General features: G+C 41.6%; 1 protein-coding gene across 3 annotated transcripts in view; it reads left to right on the top strand.

The window, feature by feature from the left end:
- The window catches only part of usp48 (ubiquitin specific peptidase 48), a 33,725-nt gene extending 14,895 nt beyond the window's left edge, over positions 1-18,830 (top strand). For 2 of the 3 annotated variants that reach the window (XM_084025476.1, XM_084025475.1), the window contains 15 exons: positions 2,108-2,219; positions 5,438-5,577; positions 6,000-6,074; positions 6,667-6,791; positions 12,898-13,020; positions 13,114-13,175; positions 13,319-13,429; positions 14,455-14,585; positions 15,720-15,826; positions 15,923-16,030; positions 16,387-16,569; positions 16,717-16,842; positions 16,958-17,006; positions 17,648-17,674; positions 18,754-18,830. In XM_084025476.1, the coding sequence (XP_083881602.1) occupies positions 2,108-2,219; positions 5,438-5,577; positions 6,000-6,074; positions 6,667-6,791; positions 12,898-13,020; positions 13,114-13,175; positions 13,319-13,429; positions 14,455-14,585; positions 15,720-15,826; positions 15,923-16,030; positions 16,387-16,569; positions 16,717-16,842; positions 16,958-17,006; positions 17,648-17,674; positions 18,754-18,776 (1,502 nt within the window). In that variant the 3' untranslated portion in view covers positions 18,777-18,830. Of the gene's footprint in view, positions 1-2,107; positions 2,220-5,437; positions 5,578-5,999; positions 6,075-6,666; positions 6,792-12,897; positions 13,021-13,113; positions 13,176-13,318; positions 13,430-14,454; positions 14,586-15,719; positions 15,827-15,922; positions 16,031-16,386; positions 16,570-16,716; positions 16,843-16,957; positions 17,007-17,647; positions 17,675-18,753 lie in introns of those variants that run through there. The other variant, XR_014598219.1, reaches the window with a different exon arrangement.
- Positions 18,831-22,713: the final 3,883 nt, after the last annotated feature.

Below are 22,713 nucleotides of genomic sequence, written 5' to 3'. Positions count from 1 at the left end.
TTTGTTATGTTGCATCCTTATCCTTATGCTAAAATAGTTTAAATAAATTGTCCCCCCTCATCAAGCAACACTCAATACACCATAATGACAAAGTGGAAACAGAATTTTAGACAAATTAATTCAAAAGAAAAAACTAAAATATTATATATTATACTTATGTCAATGTATATATAAATATATACATTGACATAAGTATTCAGACCCTTTGCTATGACACTTGAAATGAATGTAAATGATTAAAACATACTGCTGCAACATAACAAAATGGGAAACAAAGTGAAGGGGTCTGAATACTTTCTGAAGGTGTTTTCACACTAAAATGAAGTTTGTGGCAAAGATGAACCCAGTTGTTCGAAGGAGATGTTTTCACGTAAATATAAAATAATTATTTTTGAGGTAATGAATGAGAAAAGGCTTGTTGAGCTGAAACGGACCAAGTGTGAAAACACCCTAAGAGGACTCAGTTTGGTTTGTTTAAAGAGGACTATATGTGAAAACACCCTGAATGCACTGTAGTTGTATGAGGTGTGCTTGAGACTTCTCCTACTTGGAAGGTGCTCCGAGTGAACAAAACGTGCTCCGGGTTTTATTTGCCCTCTGCCGTTATTATTAGGTATTTTAGTATTTTATATTTTGATATGTTCAGGCTCTATTGAGTACCAAGTAGGACTGGGTGAAAACTAGGGTTGTAAACGATAAACCGATGCGACCGGATTTTTGGTTCAACAAGTGAGAGATACGGCTGCATCGGTAGCAGCCTCCTCAATCGATACAAATTATCAATGAATTCCTAGATGAATCGGTTACAGAGTCATGCATCGGGTATCGCGAGACTTTGAAGCGGTTGGCGGCATTACACCAGCGTCTCTAAAACAACGCAAGAGCTGAAGCTACCCGTGAAACGCCGTAGCTGGCTAGCTGGTATGAGTTATAAACAAGGGACAACACGGAACATGGAGGAGGTGGAGGTGGAGAGGCGGGCGCAGCACAGGTAGGCGGCTGCGACGCTGCCGTGTGACCGCAGGCACTCCACGACCGCACGTGAGAGACGGAAGGCTTTGAATGTCAATCGCTTGTGTCTCAACTTGCGCCACAAGAGGCGACCGCAGTACGGGTAGCGTCCACGACACTGTCCTGTGACCGCCATCCAACGATTCAGCCAGGCTTTTTTTGGTCCATGTCTAAAAATAAATACATTGACATGTGATTTTGTTGTTCTGTTTTTTTTTTTTTTGCCAGTGCAATACAGCCACAATGCTTGGGGATTTGTGGTATTTTACATATTTGAAAGGAAACTATTGTACTGTCACTTTCATAGAATCGGCTTCTTTATTTTATAAAATATCTACAACAAATATTAACCGTAGAATCGAATCGTATCATTCTTACACTGTATGGAATCGATTCGAATCAAATCTCTGTCTGTAATAAAAGGATATCATTTTTGAATCGAATCGTAACCTGTGTATCTAGATGCATATCGAACCGTTTATCACAAAGAGATGTTCAACCCTAGTGAAAACGATACCATTATCATGATGTGTTCAAATGTAGTTTTGAAAAATTAGGGGGGTTTTTTTAGAGAGAAACTTAGTATTAGAAGTATTAGAAGTATTTAGTATTAAATACCGGTAGATATTTAAGAGGGAATGAATGAGAAAAAGCTCAGCTTTTTGTGTGGAAGATCACAAAAACAGGAACTAGTGTGAACAGAAAAGTGACTGAAATGGAGTCCTGTTTCAAATTATCCAACAATGTGATCACAAATAAAACTGAGTCCCTTTTCTGTTGGTCCACTTTAAGCGGACTGAGGTTGGGTCCTTTAAACAAGGACTAGATTTGAAAACATCCTTATGTGAGCCTGTATTATAGCACTTTGCATGTTTTGGAACATTGAATAGAACAGGTTGCTTGCACTTGAAGTTTGAGTACTATTAAAAGCCTATCCAGTTAATTCAAAGCCTACAAATCCCTTTTCTCAATGAAAAACAACATGCTAGTGGATAAAATTGCTTGCCTGTATTTCTGTCATTTTAGGAAATACTTTTTTTATGTTTGCACTCAGATAGAAACATTTTTACGCATCCCATTTGTGTGTTTTCTTCAGGCTCCTCTCTGTGTAGAGAATGTGTTGGTCAGCGATGCAGAGTGTTGCGGCTGAAGAACCAGCTCAGTGAAGACTACAAGGAAGTCACCAACCTAGTCAAACGCACACTCAGGTAAAAGGCTTTTATGTAAAATGATGGCAGCAATATAGAGACCAAATCACGACCCTTCTGGTGGTCTCCATGGAACCTTATAACAAACAAATGTGTATGGTAATCAATGGCAAGAGACAGTTTTGATCCCATTTGAATTGGGAGGATGTAACGTCACTCACACTAACAGGTCTCTCTGTGTGTTGGGTACCAGGATGTAACGTCACTCACACTAACAGGTCTCTCTGTGTGTTGGGTACCAGGATGTAACGTTACTATAACAACAGGTCTCTCTGTGTGTTGGGTACCAGGATGTAACGTTACTATAACAACAGGTCTCTCTTTGTGTTGGGTACCAGGATGTAACGTTACTATAACAACAGGTCTCTCTGTGTGTTGGGTACCAGGATGTAACGTTACTATATCAACAGGTCTCTCTGTGTGTTGGGTACCAGGATGTAACGTTACTATAACAACAGGTCTCTCTGTGTGTTGGGTACCAGGATGTAACGTTACTATAACAACAGGTCTCTCTGTGTGTTGGGTACCAGGATGTAACGTTACTATAACAACAGGTCTCTCTGTGTGTTGGGTACCAGGATGTAACGTTACTATAACAACAGGTCTCTCTGTGTGTTGGGTACCAGGATGTAACGTTACTATAACAACAGGTCTCTCTGTGTGTTGGGTACCAGGATGTAACGTTACTATAACAACAGGTCTCTCTGTGTGTTGGGTACCAGGATGTAACGTTACTATAACAACAGGTCTCTCTGTGTGTTGGGTACCAGGATGTAACGTTACTATAACAACAGGTCTCTCTGTGTGTTGGGTACCAGGATGTAACGTTACTATAACAACAGGTCTCTCTGTGTGTTGGGTACCAGGATGTAACGTTACTATAACAACAGGTCTCTCTGTGTGTTGGGTACCAGGATGTAACGTTACTATAACAACAGGTCTCTCTGTGTGTTGGGTACCAGGATGTAACGTTACTATAACAACAGGTCTCTCTGTGTGTTGGGTACCAGGATGTAACGTTACTATAACAACATGGGCCTGTACTACGACGCAAGTTCAACATACCCAGGGTATCTTTCAGAGATCCTGCTTAAGTAACCCTAACAAAGGCAATCGGAGATAAGCGGTCACAAGCTGGTTATCAACTCGTTAACTCAACCCAGGGTTTACCTGTCCAGCTATGAGCGCGTGCACATGAAAGAGGCGGCGTTTGCAGCATTTGACCAATCACAAACATGGATCAGTCTACGGCAGCGGAGCGGCATTTCACGTACGAGGAGCAAACCATAATCTTACAGTCAGAAATACGAAGAAGTTAAACATATCATACAGGACAGCTGGCAAAAACTCGCCCACTGTGTGAATGCGGAAGTCGTATTAATAGTATTAGTAGTATAATAGGACTACCCCATCATAAGGACACTACTAGATCTGACTGATTACATGATCACTTTAACTTCCCTGATAGCTTAGTGTTAGCGTTACCGCCCCATGAACCGAGGCTCCTTGCAGCGGCCCCGGTTCGAATCCACCCTTCGGCTGTCTTTTAAATCATGTCTTCGCTCTCTCTCGTCCCTTTAACTCTTATGATGTCCTTCCGCAATAAAAGGCCAAACATATAACTTTAAAACAGTGAATGTGTTGCTTGGATGTATTCTTATAACGTGGTTTATGACAATATCAGCCTCATTCTTTCAGCTGCAATCCCGGCGGTGTAAAACGGACTTGGGAGCAAATCAAATAAATATAAAAACATAATTCAAAGTGGTAAGTAGGCTGTACGCTGACAAAGAAAAGTCTTTCCCTCCGATGAAAATCTGTATCTCTCATATAAAACATTGTCAATTGACAGAAAAAGGGTTTTGCCGGTCTCTGTACACTCTATAGTTCACCTACGAGACCCTCTCACAATCCACCAAGCTTCTTTTTTTTTTTATATCCGCGCACCAAGACAGCTGATTGGTCAGTAGGCGGTGTGTTTCTCCACGTTGATCTCTTATCAGGAACATAACCTGCTCCGGAGCAGGTTAGCTCCACAGCGTAAGTTACCATGGCGATCTACCCCGGTAAGAAGTGAACCAGCGTCGTAGGACGGAAAACCCAGAGTTAACGCTTAAGTTACCTCGCTAAGCACAAATCCTGCTTCGTAGTACAGGCCCCAGGTCTGTCTGTGTGTTGGGTACCAGGATGTAATGTTACTATAACAACAGGTCTCCCTGTATGTTGGGTACCAGGATGTAACGTTACTATAACAACAGGTCTCTCTGTGTGTTCAGTACCAGGATGTAACGTTACTATAACAACAGGTCTCCCTGTATGTTGGGTACCAGGATGTAACGTTACTATAACAGCAGGTCTCTCCGTGTGTTCAGTACCAGGATGTAACGTTACTATAACAACAGGTCTCCCTGTATGTTGGGTACCAGGATGTAACGTTACTATAACAACAGGTCTCTCTCCTTCTTTCTCTTGTGTTGAGAGAGAATATACTGTTACATTTGTGATGCATCGTAGCTAGCTAACTAGCAAGCCACGCTAACAGCCCTGTGGGTGATGTACATTGTGTGAACCGAGACATGGAGGTCATTGAGCGGTTTCACATAACACTAAAGAATACTACGACAAACTGCAACATTCTGGTCTTGAAAACTGATCTTTTGAATGGACAAACATATTCATGGTACATTCAAATGGGATCAAAAACATTATTTGTCTCACCAGCTTGTCCCGTGGAGGACACCGGTAGGGGCGGGACATAGAGAGGCTTTTTTTACTGCTATCTTTCAATACAGATGGGTGTGTAGAACCTGCTGTGTACTGACATCTCTACCTTTAAAACAGAAACTTGGAATACTTTAACTTGAAGTCACAGATCATTTTGCCAAGAGCAAGTAGGGAACTGTGTGGTGAAGATCTCCCTTATTATTTAGGTTTTTGTCATGAAATGAGGAGGTATCATGATAACTCCTCATTTGAACTTCACCAGTCAGTTGTTCAGGAGCATCAGGAATAACTAGAAAGAGGGCGTCTGTCAGAAGTGCTCCACATTGCTGTCGCTCGCAACCAGTTAGGACATGGTGTCATGAACATGATGCGCAATTCTATTTAAATATTTCTATATTGTTCATGAATAAATGCTGGAATGGCCTTGAGGTCTAATACAGACTTCCTATAATCCAATATAATTGTGGGTATTTCACACTGTTCGTCTCTCTCAGTGGTGAAGGCTACTGGGTTGGCAAAGCATCTCTGCGTAGCTGGAGGCAGTTGGCTTTAGAACAGCTGGAGGAGGACGAACACGAAACCAAACATAGCAATGGCCAGACCAATGGACAGGGACCACACAACAACAGCAAAGGTAGGAGTAATGGACGGGAGCTTGTTTCTCCTCCTGTGTCTGCCTTCTAGTTTCTGTTTTAATCTGTCCTAGCCTAGTACAACATCTTTAACCAGCATCATTTCAGCTTGATTTTTGAAGTCTCTCTGGTTATATTGATCTTTGCTTAAATGTGGAAATATATACAGACATATGTTGAGTATGTGTATGTATGTATGTGTATGTGTGTGTGTTTCCATGAACCTTCTTCCTTATTGATAATTATAAATTAATTATTCATTAATTAATTAACAACTAATTATAGTTATTGTGAAATAATGGTCCAGATAACCTACTTTCAACGTTAGCGAGCTAAGTTGGCCTTAATTTAAATGCTGGGTGATTATTTTATTACTTAAGTCAACTCACATGGATGGTGAACATTCTTGGTTGTTTGATTGTAGAGTTTGGCCCAGAGCTGTCAGAGGGCAACGAGGACGAGATGAAGACTTTCAATGAAGACATTGTCTGCTGTCACGGTACTGTCCTAGCATCCAGAATTATGTTTTTGACATGTTTTTAACAGTGATATTGTACAACTTTGAAGAAAAGAAATCACTAAGATTAATTGTAACCTCACTTAGACATGGGATGATATGAAAATGTCCTAATTATCCTTGTGATTCACGATATTATCCCCATAATTATTAAGATATGCTTAAACATACTGGGATCACTTCACATGTTGTTTGTGAAGTACTTTTTAATGGAATGCAATCAAATAATCTTAAAAAGGATTATCATAAATAATTAGGTATCCTTACATAAATAAACAATACCATTTATTACAATTTATTTATTTTTGTATCCTTTATTTTTTTTAATTAGGCTCTATTTATCATTTCCCGATCATTATAGTGAGCAAAACAGCTTTTGCAAGTCACTTGTGACTCTATTTAGGATTATCTCGATGATGGAAATTCACCACAATCAACTTATTCATATTTATGACTTCTTGTTTTTTATCCGGATAAGTAATAGTATCCTATATCGTCCAATCCCTATCAAACACATTATTATAGTTTAATCTTATATATGTTGGCTCTTGAATATCTGTTTGTTCCTCTGTAGGGGCTCTGAGTATTTTGGAGACTGAACGGAAGCTGGTGTCCTCTGAAGTGTGGACCAAGCTGAGGGAATACTTCCCCAAAGCCCCAGAATTTACCCAGATCCAAGAGTCCTGTCAGCAGTGCCTGGTAAGACAAAGACAATGTGAGACAGTTTTTATAGGATTGTTCCATTTATTGAAGGTAAAGGGTTATTCCAAACCTATATCACCCATGTGAAAATGGTATTACCCCCTTAAAGGCGCCATATGTAAGAATGTGGCCAAAAACGGTATGACACTCAAATTCAAAACACTGCGGCGAGTCGTATCCGCCTCCCGCTCCACCCCCTCCCCTCCAGACTCGAGGTTGCCAGAGCTGTTGGCGTATCCTCCGTCAGCAAGCTGGACGGCGGCCGGATAACGAGTCGTTTCCCGTTTTTCGCTTCAAAATAAAACGAAAAACGGAAAAATTACTCGTATCCCGTTATTCGTTTTAAAAACGGAAAACGACTCGTTAACTGATATTAGATATTGTGTTTATGAATGGGATTCGGGGATGAAATAACAGTGCCATTTTTCTTGCCGTACGTCTTTTTTACCCGAAAGGCGCTGTGTTATGCCGCGAAATTACCTGAAAGCCTACCTGAGACATTTAGGGGGAGCTCTGAAACACTGTTCATAAACGCTCTGACAGCGTCTGACGCTCGCATTTTGAAGTAAACCTACTGTTTTAAACACACACCAAAAGCGTTATGACGAGGACATAAAAGCGGAGCCTCCGCCTCTTCGCCGCCGCCACTCAGCTGTTGATCGTCGGTGTGACTGCCGGGGTCGGCTGCGCTCTGACGACCGGGAGCCGCTCCGTGAGTCGGTATCCAGCTCATGGAGCCTGCTAACAACAGCGATTAATTAACAAAGTGTAGAGTTATGATTAGCGTAATGCGTAAGTCTTTCCTGCTTCCTAGTATTGCGCAGCCAGATTTTCAACCTGCGCAAGGCTGGGAAAGAGCGCTCGGATGCCGCGGGGAGGCTGATGGGGGGCGGGGGACTTATCTGTCTAGGAGAAGTGTAGCCAATTCTGCATCCGATTTCAAATTCCTCTCCACTTTCAACTGTCTCCACCGTTCAAATGCATCCCCTATATAGACCCTCGCTTTGCCTCGGTTTTTATCTTGGCGTTTTTGTCAATCATAACGAGCTCTTTTGGGTTTCGTTGCCTCCGCCATTGTAGCTCAGTCGAAACTGGCAACCCGTGGTTGCTCGGCAGCTGAGACTCTACTGACTGCAATGATTTGTAGACGCCAGTGGGTGGCGCCACGTACCAAAACATGTTTTCCAAACATAAACATGATTTGCGGTCCGCAAAAGATTTTTTTAAATGCGAATATTTTGGCTGTACTGTTGTTGTTGGTGAGTTCATTATGTTATATAATCATTATTCCTGAGTCTCTATGACATATTAGGATGATTTTACGGCCAGTTGCTTTAGATTTCTTACATATTGTACCTTTAACCTAACAGCTGTTTGCACCTCCCTCGGCAGCCACAACTGCAATCAAACGTTTGCAGTAACAAGCAATGAGTGTTTTAGATCGGTGTGGAGGAATTTTGGCCCATTCCTCTTTGCAGACAATTCGACCGTTTTATGGTCACGCCGCAGCATCTCGGTGGGATTTAAGTCCAGACTTTGACAAGGCCATTCCAAAACCTTCAGTTCACATTTATGTTTTTTGAGCCATCCAGAGGTGGACTTGCATGTGTGCTTTTGATCATTATCCTGCTGCAGAACTCAACTGCACTTGAGCTTCAGGTCACAAACCGAGGACGGATATTTTCTTTCAGAGTTTTCTTGAAGAGCAGAATTCATGGTTCCATCAATAATCATATAAAAGTTGTTCAGGTCCTGAAGCAGCAAAGCAGTCCCAGACCATCACACTTCCACCGGCATGTTTTACTGTTGATATGATGCTGTAACGGGACCCATGTCTTGTCTTCCAAAAGGTTCCATCTTTGATTCATCAGTCCAAGATGTTTATTGTAAATGTGAGACGAGCCTTTGTGTTCTTCATGGACAGCAGTGGTTTTCATCTCACGCCTCTCCCATGGGTGCCATCTTTGCCCTGTGTCCTTGTGAAATCATGAACACTGACCTTAACTGAGACAAGTGAGGCCTGCAGTCCTTTAGATGTTATTCTGGGCTCTTTTGGGACCTCGTGGATGAGTTGCGGATGTGATTTTGGTAGAGATTTGGTTGCCAGTCGGAAGGTTCACCATTGTTCCATGTTTTCTCAATTTGTTAATAATGAGGGTTGGGTATCATTTGGGTTGTATCCGATACCTGTGCCTACTCGATACTTTTTAAACGGTTCCAGGAAACCGCAAAAAATAATACCCCTTTATTTCCAGGGCCAAATTAAACACAATATTACCTTAAATATTGAAACAATATAAATACAAGTAATTGTGGTAATAATAAATAAAGCAATATAAAATAAGAATTCACATTTAGGTCATATCAAATAAAACCATATTGTATCAGATATAGCTACTGGAGATTAATAGAGATTACTACCAGGGTAATCTAATCTCCATTTTCTCCTCCTAATGACCTAAACTAACAGTGCAACACCTTTAATATTAAAATAGAAACATATATGAAACACAAATATTGCACAACAGTATTGCACATTTAAAGAAGCTTTTGTGACTGGAGAGGACACTTAACATTAGTTTTAGGACATAGCACACGTTGTCACTAGGGGTGTAACGGTACACAAAAATCTCGGTTCGGTACGTACCTCGGTTTTGAGGTCACGGTTCGGTTCATTTTCGGTACAGTAAGAAAACAAAATGCAAAATATAAATGTGCTAGTTGTTTATTACTTTTGTGCTTTTAACAGTAGGAACATGCACTGGAGCTAGAATGCTGCTCAAAAATATAAATACAAGTATTTAAAATATTTATTTAAAAAATAAAAATAAATAAAAATAACAGACTGTTTCTTTAAAAATTTTTATTATTTTCTCCATCTGATGTGCAAAATTGAACAGTTGCAACACTAAATAGTTTCAAGTTGTTGCTCAGATTAAATAACATGAATAAGGCTCAGACTGTTTTTTTAAAAACAAATCTTTTCTCCATCTGATGTGCAAAATTGAACAGGGCAGGGAGAGGCTGTTTAAATGCGGTGGGGAGCTGTGTTTGAACGTTACGCTCGTCTTTCTCCTCGTTGTAGCGATGTTCACGTGGGGGTGGTGCCGTTTAAAATGCGTCAACAGGTTTGACGTGTTGCCAGAAACATACCCGACCTCACATGAACAATGTCGGCAAACCGCTTTGCCGAAGTGTTCCCAAACGGGAGACCTTAATGTCGCGGGAGGGTCCTCCAACTCTGGCGTGTTGCCAACGCTAGCGGCATTAGCCATGACGTCCGCTACGACTGCTGTTTATTGTGTCGCGGTGTGCGCAACTGCGCATGTGCGGCTGCAGCACGCTCCACAAATGCGGTCCTCTACTTAATATGTCCGTATGGAAACTCGTTCGGTACGCCTCCGTTCCGAACCGAGCACCCCGTACCGAAACGGTTCAATACAAATACATGTACCGTTACACCCCTAGTTGTCACACATGCTGTTGAATGGCAACGGTGTTTGCTACCCTAATTATATGCAAGGTTTGCGGTTGGCATTAAATAACTGGACTTAGCCGAAGAGGAAAGGCTGCTGTGAGTGCTCTGACTGTCGTCATCATCATCCTCTCTGATGTCCACCACCACACCAGCAGGGCCGGGAGTCGGCTTTTAAATAAATACCATGAGTCGTCAGATGTTTACTTAAATTTGACGTATTACCTCCTTTGCACGATATACTTTTATTGCATCTGTTGCATATCGCAGAGTCTGAATTCTTGGATGTGAAATGTAGACAAACCTTGGATCGTTATGCCTTCGGCATCTTCATTGATCCTCTCACTATCAGTTCTGTTCTGATGATCTGATCTGAAGTGTGCAGCGTAGCGGCACTGACGTCACGCAAGTTGACGCCGCAACACCAGGGGGCGTTTAAAAAAGTCAGGCATCGAAATGAGGCACCGAAATTTGCATTCTGATTCGATCTCGTTACTACCGCTTACGTTGGAACCGGTGCTCAACCCTATTAATAATGGCTCTCACTGGTTCGCTGGAGTCCCAGAGCGTTAGAAATGTAACTCTTTCCAGACTGATGAATGGCAATGATTTCTTTCCTCATTTGTACTTTTGATCGCAGCATCATGTTCTGCTGTTTGAGACCTTTTAGCTTCACATCGCCAGACAGGTTCTATTTGAGTGATGTTCAGATTAAGGTCTGGCAGTAATCATTCCTGGGAGTGTCTTGTGAAATTGAACCCAATTATTATTAGATTTGGTCATTTGGTTCAACCAAGGGAGCAATTACTTTCTCACATAGGGTCGTATGGTAACCAATCTCTGTGATGCAGAGTCACGGAGGTGTGTGTGCGTGTGTGTGTGCGTGCGTGCGTGCGTGCGTGCGTGCGTGCGTGCGTGCGTGCGTGCGTGCGTGCGTGCGTGCGTGCGTGCGTGTGTGTGTGTGTGTGTGTGACGGGGCTGGCGTGTGCACATGTGGGTCATTCCGTGTCATTTCATCAAATGCCTCCCACCTGACCATCTCAGAATGTCCTGAAAAAATTCAAGTACAAAGACACACTTGTTAATAGGACAAATCCAAAATATTAGGTCTCTACTGTCAACAGTTTTCTCATGAAACATCATTGAATGAAGGGTAGTTTACACGGTTTTTGGCATCATGCTCTGAAAAGCCATTTTTAAACAGCAATATCTGGAAAACTATCTCACCTGTGGCCTATAAAATTTCTACAGTGTATATCCGTTACTAATAGCCTCCAGACATGGAATATCAGGGATGTAGCTCAATGATAACATAGTATGGTAGGTACTTAAAATGTGGCTTGTTGAAATAAAGTAGTACATTTGAAGAGTGGCTGAGCTCCCATTTTTGCAGATAAAAGACTTTTATACACTGTAGAAAATTTGAAGGCCACAGGTGAGATAGTTTTCCAGATATCGCTGTTTAAAAATTGCTTTTCAGAGCATGATGCCAAAAACCGTCTAAACTACCCTTCATTCAATGATGTTTCATGAGAAAACTATTGACCGTAAATACCTAATATTTTGGATTTGTCCTATTAACAAGTGTGTCTTTGTACTTGAATTTTTTCAGGACATTCTGAGATGGTCAGGTGGGAAGATTTTCAGAAATTTTATGAAATGACACGGAATGACCCATGTATCCTTCTGTTCTGCACATAAGGGGCATCTCAGAACAGATTAGTAGTACCACTCTCCACCTGAACTGTCACTTAGTATAGGGGACATCAAATTACTGCAGCCCATGTACATTTTTGTATTCATATATTTTAAATGAATAGGAAAGTGTATTGGGTCATTCGATGCCAACTCAGCCACCCATGTACATGGTACCTCTCAGATTTTGCTGAAAAGCGGTGAAAATATGCCTCGTCTTACCAAACAAGGAAATCTGAAGTTTCACAATTCTGAAGGCAGAATCACTATTCCTTACTGTTTGGGTGAGAGGTGGGGCACCAAAGTCCTAAAAAAAGAGGTGAATGTTTTGGAGCCCCATATTTGGACCCCCAAATGACCACGTGGGCACTTGATGATCCTAATGGGATTTATACCAGATAAAGATACATATTTGTTCTTTCTTTTAATTAAATAAAACCTTTGACTATAAAATGCCAAAAAATGAAATGCGAAATTCCAATGTGTCAAAAAGGGGCGTGGCACTTGAAATTCAAATGGACGCCATGGGCAAACCGTTTGAGATATTGACCTGAAACTTTAGATTCCCTCGTTTGGTAACATAAGGCATATTTTCACCGCTTTTCATCAAAATCTGAGAGGTACCATGTACATGGTACCCCTATATTGGCTGTTTTCACATGGAATGACCCTATTTTAAGTTCCGTGTCATTTATTACTCTGCTGCTTTACCTGATGTTTTAGATTATTGCCTTGGTGTTGTTTCAGTATCTGTATTGAGATATTTTTTAGGCAGGGTATCGTATCAAAGTCACAACTTTGGTATTGTGACAACACTAACCCAAATTGATGAAAGCTTTAGTCCAACAGCAGGCACACCGCGTCATGACATCCACAGTTAGTTGATGCATCTTAATAAAATTGTGAAATTCAACGTCCTTCTTGTGTGTCCAGACATTAGAGCAGGAGGAAAAGGACAATGAGGCGGTGAGTAAGATGATGGCCCTGGACCAGAAGAACCAACTGCTCAACCTCTTCCATGAGAAGAATCGGCCAACACTCGCCAAGTGGCCTCAGGTAGACGCAAAGATCTTCTGGGGAGAACGTTAAATTAAATCATACAAATATCATGGCAGATAATTATAAACTGTCCTCTCGTCTGCTCTCCAGGACTCCGATGTACTTTACATAGTCCCTCTATTTTTTGTGGATGAGTGGAGAAAATTCATCAGGTATGTTTATTTAAAAAAAAAAAATGAAATTAACAAAATTATATTGTTGAAATAATGTTTGACTCTATGCACTCAGTAACAAAAAAAGGAGATTTGGTTTGGCAAGTCGGCCAAATGTAAGTTTTTCTCTGATCTTTTTGTAGGAGACCCACTAAATCCTCTCCGGTGTCTAATGTGGGAAACACTCTGCTCCTCTGTCCACACGGAGGCTTCATGTTCACCTACGACTCCCTCATCAACGGAGATGCACAACAGTGAGTTCTGCTTATTTATACCACCCACAAAAACAAAATCCTGAAAACATTTCAGATAAATTGTGTTTCCGTGAGAATTATACTTTTGACCAGATGAAGAATAACTGGATCAGCAATTATACTTCACTGTCCATATATTAAAATAAATCAAATTAGAACGGAGGTATCCACTCAATATTCACACATTTGACCCCAAGCCCAGTGTCTCATCAGCCGCAAAGTTTCTGAATTCGACCTCAATCGTCTCTAGTTAAAATAATATTAACAACAGGTGAAAGAATATTCAGATGCTATTGTTCAGTAAGCTGTTAAACTCACACAATCACACTGTGGTGTGTGCAAATGGTGGGTCTTGTCTTGCAGTAGTACACGGTAGTTTTCCAACATATAATCCACAAGTTGTTTGTTGGAGAGTCTTCACCTGTCCTCCCACTCCATGCTCCTTCATGCCACTTCCCCCTGCCCCTTTTAATACATATGAGGAAATTAAAAACAATAATAAGTGTGGTGTAATGGTTAGCACTAACACCTCACAGCAAGAGGGTCCCAGCTTCTCTACGGTACTCTGGCTCTCTCCCACAGTCCAAAGACATGCTTGTTATCAGTTAATTAATGACTAAAGTCCCGTTGGTGTGAGTGTGGGTAGTTGTTTGTCTGTGTCGACCCTGTGATAGTCTGGAGATTGTCCAGGTGTATCCTGCTTTTACCTTATGTCAGCTGGGATCGGCTCCAGCCCCCCACCACCCTGAAGAGGATAGATGGTTACAGATGATGGATGGATAATAAAAGTCTATATTCATGACTCATGTTTAACTTCCAGGCCTCTGATGACATGACACGTACAGCAGTGTAAATATGTGAGGGAAGATAGTTCACAAATATTGTACACACAAAGGTGTAGACCTGGCTACGGCCCGACTTTCCCAGGACGCATGGACCGACACACGGAGCCCTGATATCCTGAAGCATTGTGTTGCTTATTGAACACTGCTGTGGTCTCATGTTGTGCTATTTGTCCTGCACAGTGTAGCTGTGCTCTGGCCCAGTGAATGGGAAGTGATCAGCAGACTCTTCATTGTGGACCAGCCAATCTCCATCCACTGCTTCAAACAGACCACACTAAATGGGCCCACCATGCAGTACACTACTCAGCCTGGTAAGAGCACACATTTAGGGAAAACAGCTCACATATTATCTGCTCAGCTTTAAAATGTTAATTCTAATGCACTTTTGTTCATACACTTGAATGTCAAACACTGTTCACAGCTGTTCTAAAGGATTCAAATTATTCATTTTGTAATGCTGTGTTCACACCAAACGCAAAGCAAATTTTTCATGTGGCATGGTTGCATAGTAATTTCAAAGACGTTAGTTAATTAGTTGCAAATTTGCAACGGGTGGCACAAATGATGCAAGAGAAATTCATACCATGTTGTGTCTTGAATGCCTATCAGTGTTGAGATTGTCCTCCTGTCATCTTGATGTTGTCTTCTCCTGTGTCTGTGGTCCCCCAGAGGTCTAGATAGTAGCTCACATTAGTCCAGAGACCAGACCAGACCATGTGGAGAAACCAGAGACTGTCTGTGGTCCCCCAGAGGTCTAGATAGTAGCTCACATTAGTCCAGAGACCAGACCAGACTATGTGGAGAAACCAGAGACTGTCTGTGGTCCAAACAACAAGGTCTCTGCTGTATTTATGTCTAGATGACCTTATTTGGAGTGTTGATGGAGCAGCTACAATGTTAGCATAGCCTAGCAGCACCCATCAACCAGACTCCATTCAGAAAACAAGCATTTTTAAAGTATTTTGCTTTGTTTTTTCAGCATCCTTTTTTTTAATCAATTTATTGCTATTAAATCACAACTTAATAGTTTATTTTGGGTTCATCCAGCTGTGGTAAACCACTGTGTCTATTCAGTGAATCCAGCTTGGTGGAATTCACTGAGCACCTCTGGGTGATGTCATGAACTCCTGGTGGATCTGGGACTTCAACATGCACAGAGCAACATTAGTGGTTATTTCAGCCGTGATAGATGAAACCTGGTTTGTGTCTACATGAAGGTAAGCCCTGCCTCTTCTCTGGCACGTCTTGCGCTAGTGGACGCGAATTAACGCAAATTATTCCGTGGTCAAACTCGGGTGAGCAACGCAGCATTAAAATTTGCTTCACGTTTGGTGTGATCATAACACCTCTTCAGTTTGATATGTTAGGTGTTAGGTGGAGGGCTGCTTGACCTTTTGCTGGTCAACACCCTCAGTTTTGATGTGGGTGGGTGTTTATATGTTCAGATATCTGTTGGGAGTGCAGAGAGAGCTTCCTCTTCCAGCAGCAAAGGGACCTCAGAGAGTATACCCAAGCTACCATCTACATCCGCAAAGTCGTCGAAGACCAGAGGGTATGAAAGCAAGTCGTCCAAACAGTGACAACTGTATATTTTCACATAAAGTCTAAAATGTGATCCACAGAATTACAATGTTTGTCTTTTGCATAGATGATAAAGGAGGCGGCTCCGGAGCTGAACGCCAGCAGCTCTGAGGCAGAGGAGGAGAAGGAAGAGCAACCGAAGGTGGATGGAGAGAAAGACCCAGACTTCAGTCAGGTAAGTTCGTTACTACACTGTAGCTACAGTCACAGTAGAGCGTATAATATTTGTTAAAAAAGGAGTTCGGCACAGTGCTCACTCCACATGAAATGCACCAGGGCTTTATTACATTTATGTTTAATTCCTTAACGATAGCCAGCCGTAATTAAGAGTTGGAGTGAAATAAGCAGTAGAAGTAAAAGTAGCACAATCCACACAGACACGCTTGAGTTTGATCGTTTTGTCTTTCTTTTTGTCAAACTTCTTTCTTGGGACTGTCTTGATAGTTTAGCCACTTTGTTTGGAAAGATGAGGAATAGAGACGTTGTCAGCTCCAACGGCTTTTAACAACAGATCATAATACTTTCTTTCAGTCACAAGATGGTGCCAAGCGGCTAAAGATGAATGACTGCAGCTCAGCTTTGGTAGCTGCGGTTCCTGTGAGCAACATGACCAAACTGGGTGGAATCAGGAGAAGCACCAGGCACAGGAAACTCCGGGGAGAGAAAGCACTCATAGTTTCAGCCAATCAGACGCTTAAAGAGCTGAAGATACAGGTGAGAGCTCCCAATGAAAGAGAATGGGCTGAGTGAGGTTTCTCGTAGTATGGGTAATCCTACAAAAGGTCAACCAGAACTATTTGTAATAGATGTTTTGTGATGAGTCATCTTGTATCTAACTTTGCTGTGCTTCCCACCCTGTAGATTATGCACGCCTTCTCTGTGGCTCCGTTTGACCAGAACCTCTCCATCGATGGGAAAAGTCTGACAGACGACTCGGCCACGCTGGGTAGTCTGGGCGTCATCCCCGAAAGTATCATCTGCCTAAAGGTACTTCGATTTTTACATAGAAATCTTCATCACTGCCGCTTAAATCTCACCTCTCATCAGACCATCTTGATGGTGAATAAAGACATTTTTAATTAAAAAAACTGTTTCCTTACAGGCTGATGAGCCAATAGCAGACTACGCTGCAATGGATGATGTCTATCAGGGTAAGTTGCATTATTTTCACGACCCTTTAGGGATGTACTGATACCTCTTGTTTTCAGACCAAGTACTAGGCTTGTGCCGGTTTAAACATCTTCAAACCGGTCCGATACAAAGCCAAAGACCAGACTGAACTGGTGATACCGACCTTTCCCTCTAGGCATCGCACTTGCCACAGCAGACCTTCCCGAGTGATACATTTGTTTTTTTACACTGAAGATTGTGGCGTAATCACAGAAGGGAGAGTCAAAAATATGCCGCGATCGTACGTTTATAAATAACTTTGCTTGAATGAAAGACACGTTGATGTAGTGCTGTGACGCCGTCGGCACAGGTCAATGATGTTTTTAATTTTCCAGAACATGTCATAAGGACAAATGCCGGTTCAACCGGTTTGTGCATAAATTAAACCGGTTTAGCCCGTACACCGAACCAGACCGGTGAAACCGGAAATCGGCCCAACCCTACCAAGTACAGTAACTTCCATTTTAGTTCTTGGCGATACCAAGTTCTAATAGGAGTACTTAATAATACATTATGAGACTAGATACTGGTATCAGTATTGGTACATGCTTTGTATTGCATTTACTTTGTTTGGGGGGAAAAAAAGCTAAATTCTGATGTTTCTCATCTTCTTCTTTTACAGTGAGAATGCCTGAAGAGGGATTTAAAGGTGAGCACATTTACTTACTTTTTTCTCATCACAGAATTTATAATAATGTAGTTTTGTGAAGGATTTGACCTTATGTTTAGGGCTTGGTGTATGGCACTGACCGAATTTAACGGTCCTACCCAGTATCTAATTTTTTTAAGGTGCCAGAAGTCAGTGCTTCACGATAGTTGTGTCATAGCCTTCGAAGCAGAGAAAACAAGAGAAACATTAACCTGCTAGCAACCAATCAGCAATCAGAAACATTTCAACACATGGTCCGAACTTTCATCTATCTCCCTGCACCACTGATAACATTTCACACAATCATTCATATGATCTGCTCTCACGTTTCACCAAGCGAGGTGGAGATTTTACACACACACACTAGACATTAGACTTTAGATTCAGTGTTTTTATCTGAGTGACCAGCGAATATTCAGTTGAAATAGATCCTCACTGTTCTCTGTGAATTTTGCGTGAGTGAGTGCTGCACCAGACTCCATTTAAGAAAAACAGCCTTTTATATGCTAGATTGCTTGTCAGCAATGACGGCAACGGTGCTGAACCAGTTTTAAAAGTGAGGTATTTTCTTTTTTAAATAAGTGCTCTTATTTAGAAAAGACACTGATAATAAATATTTGGAAAATCAACTGATAAATATTTAAAGAAAGTGTAAAGAATTAAATTACGGACCAGCGTTTGGTGGGGTGGTGGAATGAGTGTTTCATTTATTTTATTCATTGTCATTCACAATGACAGACGGTTTATTATCAACTGTCATTTCACGTTTACATTAACTATTTTACATATAGTCGAGAAATGAGCTGTATTCATTTATAGAAACATAGTTGGACTACTAATTAGGATATGAGGTTTTTATTCACAAACATTATTGGAGAAATGATTAAATTGGTACTACTTGGTATTGAAGTCAAATAGTTTTTTTAATGCTGACCAAACTGTTTCCATGTTCCAGAGTTTTGATAAAACAAGCACTGAAAGTGCACCAGATGTTAAAGCTGATTACTCATTATGAGTTATTTAGTAGAAGGAAAGTGTGTTTTGCTATTTGATCTAATAATTCCTGTTCCTCACTGCAGGCACTGGGCTTCTCGGGCACTGAGGAAAGCTGTGCTGTAGCTATGCTTGAATTTGTCATGTGTCCATATATAAATAAGTGCTTTAATTTGATTTGTATGTCTTGAGTAGGCTTTCTTTAATAAAACTGTGACTTTGTTGCAAAGCTGCTGTTTTTCTCTGCGTAAGGATAGCTGGCCTTTGATATTTAAAATTCCTAATCATTCTGAAGGACTGTGTGGTAGTGCTTCTACCTTACTAATAGATCCTGCTTGAGGAAGCTATAAAGGAAGTTCCACTGTTGATCAAGAAAACGCCCTTTGTTTTTGACTGTTAAATAATGGTGGAAAAAATGTTTTTTCTTTCTGTTACGTTGAAGCTTTTGAAGCTGTCTTCTCACTGCAGTTTTCAGGTTTGTCAAGAGTGCACGAGTAACTGTCAAGTATTACAAATATAACTGCTCTTAAATGTTAGAACATTTATTACCTCTACAGCAAATCTATATCCATATACCCCATGTGACATTTAGAGATACATAGCTACACAGTATGTATAGCAGCTGATCCCTGTAGACGTTTCAGCACGGCAAAACCTTGAGAGATAGAAATAAGAACCGAATCGCAAGCAGTTATATGTCCTGTTCTTTTCACTGTTATTTCTTATGGACAATAAAGTTATTTTCAAAGCACCCTGTCCAGACATGTTCATTATTTGAGTCAATAAATTGCTGAATAGAAGGTAGTATTGGTGATACACTGTTAATTAGAGTAACTCTGTGGCATTGGGATGATTTCAGTCCAGTGAAGACAAATACCCAATTCGACATCCACACCTATTGAGAATGATCACCTGTGTTTGTGGTCAGCCTGCCCAGACCATAACCCCACCGCCACCATGGACTATTCTATCCACAATGTCAGACACCATCGAAGGTGAGCAATTTGCGCTCTCAAGTGGGACAAATCAGGGCTGTAGTGGAGGCTAAATGCACATAAACGCACGTTTACGCACCTCTGGAATTTTGGAAATGGCGTTTAAGCACCTGTAAATAAGTTTATCCACGTTTACGTTTACATGCCGTTTTGTAGCCGAGCAGCTGCATCCAAGCCATATCTGCAAGTGCAATGCAAAGCGTCTGATGCAGTGGTGTAAAGCATGCCGCCACTGGACTGAGAGCAGGCCTTCCCGTCCAACATCAAGGCAAGTGAGCGAATACATTTGGCAATATAGTGTATCTGCTTTATTCGATAAGAACATGTATAAAAGTTTCTGGTTTATTACAGTCGTGCATAATCCCGTAGGGTGCTCGCCTAATATAGACTACTCACAAAAAGTTAGGGATATTTGGCTTTCAGGTGAAATTTCAGGATGAAAATAAAATGCACTATAACCTTTCAGGTTAACTTAATTTGACCTTCTCTAAACTTTTGAATGTCTAACTGTTCAATGTTTCAGTACTTTTTGCACAACTTGCTGAACGGCAAATTTCACAAAAACTGTTTGATCCTCGAATCGACCAATCAATGTCCTGGTTCAGTTATAATTGGTATTTAAACAGTCCTCTTCATCATCATGAGACCAAGACGACACCTAACATGTGAGGCATCAAACAGGATGTTGTCAGAGGGAAGTGGCCAATGAGCTTAGAGAGTCACAGAGTGTCATCAGCAAGTTGCTACGGAGACACTGGGCGCGTTTGGGATCGCATGCATTTGCGCCGATGCATGCACGAGACTTGAGAGGATCCGCCGGAACTCGTCATAAACACGCCAAGTTCTCACCACGTCAAGTCGGACACAGGTGCACTTAACGGACTTTTTTTTTTTTTTTTTTTAATTTAAACTTTATTAATAATTGTATACATGACACAAACTATCGCGCCAGGGGAAACTTCACGGACTTTGCACAAAGAATATGGCCTGCCCAGTGGCGCTGGCTTTCTTCGTCGCTGATGAATTCGAGCCGAAGCATTTGAAGTCCCGTTGTTGACGGAGGCTGAGGAATTTTCTCACGTGGGAAATACCACGTGATAATTCTAACCAACTAGGGCAACGTTGAGGGGAGTGTCTTATGTCCGCACTTATTTCAGACCATCTGCAGAGAAAAGCATGCGAAGGGAGGTACCTGGAGATACCGCGGGTGCAGTCGAATAGTCAAAAAATAAGGTCCTAACTCCTATTCCTATCTCCTATTCCTTGACCTCTGGAGAAAACGTCACGGGGTTAAGGAAAGGCGATAGGAGAACTCAAAAGGACTTAGGAAAAGTCGACCGCGGGGTTCAGAGAATCCGACCGGACTTTCACTAAACTACGTCATTATATCGCGGCCGCTGATGATTGACAGCTGATGATCGGCACCGGCGATTGACGTGCGTCTGCGCTGGAGAAACTACAATAATGGACTACAAAAAACGCGTCGTCCACTTCTCCACATGTTGGTTTTATAAACAGCTGGTTCACTGACCGGCTTCAGGTCCAGCAGCTCCTCCTTCCTGTTTGACCGTTTGCTTTATTTACATTTCATTTGTGGTTTTAGTTTCGTTTTTGTCAAGTTTGTAACATGATTGAAATAAATAAAAAAATACCATTCAATTATTATCACTGTCCACACACATTTATCAACACTATTCCAATTACTACATGTCTGCATGAAAGTCATTGTTAAATATGCAAATACACATATCGTTTGTTTTCATGAACGGCCGAGTTGTGCGGCACTTTAAATGTTGCTCTCGCTAAGAATTGTGGGTCGGCGTAATCTCCTTTCCTTTCGCATAGGAAGGTCCGTTGCATCCTAAACTAAAGGAGCTCTGAAAGGAAGCATTGGAGCTCCTTTCCTTTGCATTTAGAGAATTCGAATGGCTCTTATCATGGCGGCCACTTGTTTACTTCCGGGTCACTTCTTCAGTTAGGAACCTTCCTAAGCAAAAAAGACTATTCGACTGCACCCGAATAGTCAAAAAATAAGGTCCTAACTCCTATTCCTTGACCTCTGGGGACGTCACAGGGTTAAGGATAGGCGATAGGAGAACACAAAAGGACTTAGGAATAGTCGACCGCGGTGCTCAGAGAATCCGACCGGACTTTCACTAAGCTACGTCATTATAACGCGGCCGCTGATGATTGACAGCTGATGATCGGCACCTGCGATTGACGTGCGTCTGCGCTGGAGAAACTACAATAATGGACTACAAAAAGCGCATCGTCCACTTCTCCACATGATGGTTTTATAAGCAGCTGGTTCACTGACCGGCTTCAGGTCCAGCAGCTCCTCCTTCCTGTTTGACCGGTTGCTTTATTTACGTTTCATTTGTGGTTTTAGTTTCGTTTTTGTCAAGTTTGTAACATGATTGAAAAAAATACCATTCAATTATTATCACTGTTCATACACATTTATCAACACAATTCCAATTACTATATGTCTGCATGAAAGTCATTGTTAAATATGTAAATGCGCGTTTGTTTTCATGAACGGCCGAGGTGTGCGTCACTTTAAATGTTGCTCTCGCAAAGAATTGTGGGTCGGCGTAATCTCCTTTCCTTTCGCATAGGAAGGTCCGTTGCATCCTATGCTAAAGGAGCTCTGAAAGGAAGCATTGGAGCTCCTTTCCTTTGCATTTAGAGAATTCGAACAGCTCTTATCATGGCGGCCACTTGTTTACTTCCGGGTCACTTCTTCAGTTCCTAAGCAAAAAAGACTATTCGACTGCACCCAGAGACTGGAAGAGTTCCAGAAAGCAGAGAAGTGGAGCTCCTTTGGTCACATGACAAGTTATTAAGACATTAGGCTTGTTTCGAATCAAGCATGCGCATGCATTTGCCTCGCAAAACAAGGCATTCTGGGAAAAAAACGTCACAAATGCTGGTGATAACTTCCCTTTGCGACATGTCACATGACTTTAAAAACTCGCGGTATCTCCAGGTACCTCCCTTCGCATGCTTTTCTCTGCAGATGGTCTGAAATAAGTGCGGACATAAGACACT

Source organism: Eutrigla gurnardus (assembly GCF_963514095.1).
Source record: "Eutrigla gurnardus genome assembly, chromosome: 2".
NCBI classification, from domain to species: Eukaryota; Metazoa; Chordata; class Actinopteri; order Perciformes; family Triglidae; genus Eutrigla; species Eutrigla gurnardus.
Note: the sequence above shows the minus strand (reverse complement) of the source record. Positions and strands in the feature narration are given on the sequence as shown.